At 58.0% G+C, this 6,000-nt stretch overlaps 1 protein-coding gene across 1 annotated transcript; it reads right to left on the minus strand.

The window, feature by feature from the left end:
• Positions 1-2,249: 2,249 nt before the first annotated feature.
• ISLR (immunoglobulin superfamily containing leucine rich repeat) lies at positions 2,250-5,361 on the minus strand. The gene is made up of 2 exons (XM_060003689.1): positions 5,120-5,361; positions 2,250-4,290 (listed from the first exon to the last, which is right to left on the minus strand). The coding sequence occupies exon 2, from the start codon at positions 4,280-4,282 to the stop codon at positions 2,996-2,998; it is 1,287 nt and encodes a 428-aa protein (XP_059859672.1). The 5' UTR covers positions 4,283-4,290; positions 5,120-5,361; the 3' UTR covers positions 2,250-2,995.
• Positions 5,362-6,000: the final 639 nt, after the last annotated feature.

A 6,000-nucleotide genomic window follows, 5' to 3' on the forward strand; every position in this document is an offset into this window, starting at 1 on the left:
GGCAGAATGGGAACCGTGGCCACATCCCTTGGGGTGGTGGAGAGATTGGGGGCCTATGGTGCCACCCCTGAGCCGTGTGAGCACTGGCTTTGGAAGTAAGACTGATTCTGGGTCTTCGAGAATGAGCAGGATTTGGGGAGGAGGAGAGATTTCAAGAGATGGGGAGACAATATGAATAAAGGTATGGAGGTAGGAGGAGACTAGTATGCAGAAGGGAGGGCAACTGAGGGGGTCCCTCCCCTTGCTGGGGACTGAGGTGCGGGCATGTATGAGTGAGGGTTTGGGGGCCACTGTGGGGCTGGGGCTACCGAGGGTGGGGCAGATGTGGCCACCCCACACACCTGGATCAGTGGGGCCTCCAGAAATAATCTGCACAATTACATCACATTCCTGCACCCAAACGACAGCCTCAAACTTGCAGGAAGCCAGGCAGGGCCAGGGAGCGTCAACCCACCTTCGAGGATGCCCAGGAAGAGGGCAAAGGGGGCAGGGTCTGATCCCACTGCAGCCCACTGAAAAATGTCTTCCCAGCCCTGTGTTAGTGATTGACGGGGTCTCAGGAATGAGAAGGCAGACTGGGTCTCTGCCCTTAATATGGAAACAGAGTCATAATAAAGTGTAATCAGGCTGGGACACTGGACACTCAGGACTGTGTGAGCCAGAGGAGGGGGTGGTGGTGAGGGAAAAGCATCCAGGAAGGCTTTCTGGAGGAGGTGGTACCTCAGCCGACTCTCAAAAGCTGACTTAGCCAAATGAGGAACAGGAGAAGGGTGTCCAGACTGATGGAACAGTATAAGTAAACGTACAGGGGATGACACATCGCAGACTGTTAAAGGAACAATTAATTAGCCATTCCAAGAGAGGTGGGGAGGGGTGACTTTGGAGAGCCAGTCAGAGGGGCCACGAACATCTGGCTGGGGAACTTGGGCTTCACCATGAGGGCATGGGGGGCCATGGATGACTTTAAAACAAGCGAGTAGCTAGTTCATTCAGAGCACAAATGTTCCCCAGCTGCCCCCGACTCAGGTCTTAGGCCCACATCCTACTCCAAGAAGCCAAGCCTGCTCAACTGTGAATGGAGCCAGAGATGTCAAGGGGTCCAAGCTGGGTTAGGATTATCAAGCCTTAGATAATCAGAGTCAGTGGGTCAGAGTCAATGAGTTACCATATCCTAGCCCATCCTTTGTTTTCTGAGGAAACTGAAGTCCAGAGATGGGCAGTGACTTACCCAAAGTGGCACAGCACAGGGGACTCGGCACCATCCTGCTGCTTTCCGTCATCGGAGGTGCAGTCATCCTTGACATGTGCTCTGGTGACAGCAGCTCAGCAGGAGCTGCAAGCTGACCAGGGGGGATGGGGAGGTGCTGTATGTGGAAGGAGGAGGAAGCGGGGCTGGCCAGCCTCCAAGGCTCACAACTGCTACCCCACGTTCCTTGGCCTCCCTGCCTCCACTTTGCTGGGCTCAGCAGTTCTGGGGGCTCTAGTCAGAGGCTTCAGAGCCTCTCTCATGGGGTCTTGTCCCTATGCATAGCACCATCAGGAAAGGGGCAGGGATAAAGGCAGTAGGGAGACATGTCTCTGACCCAGCACAGGTTCTACAGTCTCCAGGTTCTGACCCCATCCTAAGAGACCCACAGGTTGCTGCCAGGCCCTCCACCCCTCAAGTCAGTTCCTGATCCCCCTGCTCTGTGAGGAAAAGACTTTCCTCCAGGAATACTATTTCCTCTTTCTGGAAATGTGGGAGGAAGTACCATTCATTTCCTCTGGCTTCTCCTTCAAATATGTTCTCTTGTCCTCAGTCTCTCTGGGTCTTTCTCTTTCCTTCTCACCCCATCCTACATCCCCTCTCTCTTCCCTTCTCTGTCCCCTCCATCTTGCCTTGCCCGTCCCCGCTTTCCTCACTGTTCCCTAATATCTCTTCCCGGAGCAGGAATGGGAAGAGAGGCCACAACCCAGGCACTTGATTTCCCCCATGCCCCCTCCAAAACACCTCCTTCAGGCCATTGCTCAGGGACCCCAGGGAAGCCTTTGCAGTGGTTGTCAGGCTCATGCCCCCATTTGTGCCGTGGGCTAGGTGGGGGGTGGAGGAGAACATCTGCAGCTCAACCCAGCCCTGAACCCACCACCGGGCCACCCCTCCCTGCCTCACAGGCCCCAGAACATGTGGACAGGCAGGCTGGCTGTCCTTCCAGTCCTATCCTCCACCAGGGGTCCCCTAGATCCAGACAAAACACCAGGCAGATGCAGGGGAGCACCAGAAATGCTGTTTATTTCTCTGCCGCCCCCAGGCTGCCTGGTCTCTCTGGAGGGGCAGGCTACAGATGCATACCTGGAGAGGAAGACAGGGCAGGTGTCCAGGGTGGAGGGGCACACTGAAGGAGGAAGGGTGAGGAGATGAAGGACATTCTGGACACTCCAGTCCTGTCTGAGACGAGGGCAGAGCCTCCCAAGCCCCCAGGTCGTCAGAGAACGCCAAAGGTCAGCAGGAGCTCAAGCAGGTCAGAGAGCCTCAAAGCCACGCCAGCCACTTCCGCTACATCCTAGTCTCCTGTGTCCTGTCTGCTTCAGCCTACCTCCCTGCCAAGCCCCAAGCCCCAAGCCCCACCCATAGCCTCCGGCAGCTTGTCAGTCCCAGTGCCCAGAATTCCATCGGTGAGTCCCCCCACCCAGCTTGGTTAGGGCGCCGCCCTGTCAGCACGCTGCCCCCAGAAGGGAGCCTGGGCATTGTGGTTAGCAGCAATTAGCACCGTAGACGGTGAGTTACGGGGTCAAATTCTGTCCTAGTCACTAGCTTTGAGCAAGTCTAGAAGTTGGGGCAGTGAGTGTTCCAGAAGAGATGAGAAAGGGAGGTAGGAAGATGGGAAGTCCCCGATGCAGCCTTCGAGAGTTGCCGAGCCCAGACCCCTGCAGCACTTGTAAGGGACGGCTGCAGAGTCAGGGGCAGGAGTCAGCGAGGCCTTGGGCCTCCTCCAGCCCAGCCTGGGTGGGGGTGGGGCTAGAAGGCAGTGAGGAAGAGGAGGAGGAGGCTCTGGCCCAGCAGGAGCAGCCCTGGGGGCTGCTTCCCAGAGACCCCTCCTCCTGCTGCTGCAGCCTCGGGGCCCCCAGTACGGCTGAGGTAGATGATGACGACGTTGTCCTCAGGACCTGACGGCTGCACCTCATTGTCAACTGTGTAGCAACCCTTACCCTCGGCCGCTTTGCCGTGGAACCTGCGCCCCAGTGCATCCTCGCCACCCTCGCCTGGTGTGGCCAGTGCCACGTTCACCGAGCTCTCCGCACTGCCCAGCTCGTTGGTGGCCAGGCAGCTATAGGTGCCCTCCTCCAGCTTGCCGAAGTCGGGGATGAGCAGGCTGCCGTTGGCAAAGGCCTGAAAGCGTGGCCGGCTGCTGGCTGCCAGGACACCGGGTAGGGCACGCCCATCGGCACCCACGTTGGGGCTGGCAATCTCCACGGTGCCGCCGGGCGTCTGGATGTGCCAGTGAACCTGGGGGGCTGGCTGCCCGTCCACGTCGCAGTGGAGCGCCAGCACGAAGCCGGGACGCAGCTCGGCGCCGTCCTGGCTGGGCTGGTAAGTGAGCTGCACCGAGGGTGCCGAGCAAGGCAGCGGCAGCAGGCGGTTCAGCCGTGTGCCCTTGAGCACATGGGGTGAAGTGCAGGTGATGTTATCCTGCTCTGGGATGGACACAGCAGTGGTCAGGGCCCACGTCTTGAACCACACGATGCCACAGGTACAGTCGAAGGGGTTATCGTTGATCTGCAGGTGGGACAGTGCGGTGAGCGGCGTGAAGGTGCCCTCTGCCAGTGTGTGCAAGCGGTTGTGATTGAGCTGCAGTGAGCGCAGGGCGCGAAGGCTGCGGAAGGCGTCGCGGGGGATGAAGGTCAGCTCGTTGCTATCCATCTTGAGCAGCTGGAGGGCGCTGAGGTTGTTCAGATCGCTCCAGGCAAAGTCAGAGATGAGGTTGTGGCTGAGGTCCAGGCTCTTGAGTTGGCCCAGAGGGGCCAGGGCACCAGCGGCCACCCTGCGGATCTCATTGTGCGCCAGCCACAGCGACTGCAGCAGGGGCACCTCCCTGAAGGCGCCCTCTGGTAAGCTCGGCAGCCGGTTGGCCGACAGGCTTAACGTGGTCACGTTGGCCGGGAAGCCGGGTGGCACGGCCTCCAGGTCACGGTAGGCACAGTCGGCGATCTGGAAGCCGTACTTTTCCCCACAGTCGCAGGGCTCGGGACAGGCCTGCACCAGGCCCACAAGGACCACCCAGCACAGCAGACGCAGCTCCTGCATCCTACCTCCTGCAGAGAAGGACATGCCACCAAGGTGACCCCGAGGACACGCAGAAGGCATTCGTCCCTCTCAGCACCCTGACCCAGAGCTCTTCCCCATCAGAAGGACCTGCCAGCATCATCCAGCTAAGACCCAATACCACCTAGCCCACCACCCCCATTCTATAGGAGGGGAAACTGAGGCCCAAAGAAGGTCCAGGACTTGCCCGAGGTCATGCAGTCAGGAGCAGGTGAAGACCGGACGGAAGAGGACCCCAGCTCCTTCTCTGAGCAGAGAGCTCTCCCTGCATCGGCCAGCTCCGAGCTGACTTTATGGCTTGAGATCTGTTTTCCAGCCACCTCCTCCCCCCAGCACTCGGCAGAACCTCCCTCCTGCCCTCCCACATCCTGGCCGCAGTCCCTCCCACTAGAGCCCCCCATAGGTATGCTTTGCCCCGGCCTAGACAAGGCCCCTTGTGCAGTGCACACCACCCCCATCCGCCCCACCCACCGCTCTCCCGTTCCTACTGGCCCGTGACCACAGCAGACACCAGACCCTTTCTACAGAATCACACCCTTGGCCTATTCGGTTCAAACTACGCCAGGCAGCTGCCTAAATAAACCCCTGCCAGGACCTGTCAGCTGGCTTGGGTGAGGCCAGTGGCTCAACCCAAATACTGCTGAGATTTCCAGGGCTGCGGTTGTTAGAGGGACTGAGGCCCCCTGGACAGACCCAAGCAAGGGATTGTCCCAAGCACCCCAAACCAACAGGAAAGTGCCCAGGGGAGCCCAGGCCCTGTGCCCGGCAGGCTGCCCTCTCCTCCCACTGGCCCTTGGAGCCCTCTTCCAGCTGGCTTACCTTCAAACTACTCTTTCTTAGTCAAGCAGAGCCTCTTCTAAGATGGGACCAAAAAAGCAACAAAGGAAGAGTTAGCCCTGGACGGTCTGCAGGGCCAAGGGAAGATGAAGTTGCTGGAGGAAGGGGCAGCCTGGTCCCTGCCCCACCTTCAGTCTGCACACCTGGGCCTGCCCTTTCCTTATCCGACCAGGGTGCCTGAGACCGTCTGCTGAGAGGAGGCTGCAGGAAGGAAGCCCAGGCAGCCCGTGTACTTCCTCCTTCCAGCAAAACAACTGCTTCTCTGCAGCAACAAGGACCCGTGTTTCATAAGTGACACCAGAAACTTGAGGGGGAAAAGATGCCAAATTTTTGGATTTTTTTTTCTCTCTCGCTCACTTTTAGCAGCTTCAACTTCCTTAAAGACACAGCACTAGCTGGACAAGACCCAAGAAAAGATGTGGCCAGAAGGATTTTTATGGGGCGAAGGGTGAGAAACTGAATCCCATGGAAGGTGGGAGACTTCTAACCTCACTTTGAACAAGAAAAAAATGCGCGGGGGTGGGGGGCATTCTCCAGGCTGAGACGGTGTGAGGGATTGTGTGTACACTTGTGTGCGCATGTCTGAGTGTGGGTGTGACATCTGTATGTGCAGATGAGCTTGTATGTGTGTTTAGGTGGATGTGGGTGTGAGACCATGTATGGGTGAATTTGTGTGTTTGGAAATGTTTGGGTGTGTGTAGTTGTGTAGTGTGAGGCTGAGTCTTTGTGTGTCTCTGTGTTTGTGTGGGTGTATGTGAGTCTGTCTGTATATTTGGGCGTGTGTGTGTGTGCATGTTTATGTGTAGAAGTGAGTGTGCATATCTGTGACTGTGTGTCTGTGTGGGTGGTGGGTGTGTTCCAGT

The sequence above is a fragment of the Delphinus delphis genome, chromosome 2, assembly GCF_949987515.2.
Source record: "Delphinus delphis chromosome 2, mDelDel1.2, whole genome shotgun sequence".
Classification (NCBI taxonomy): Eukaryota; Metazoa; Chordata; class Mammalia; order Artiodactyla; family Delphinidae; genus Delphinus; species Delphinus delphis.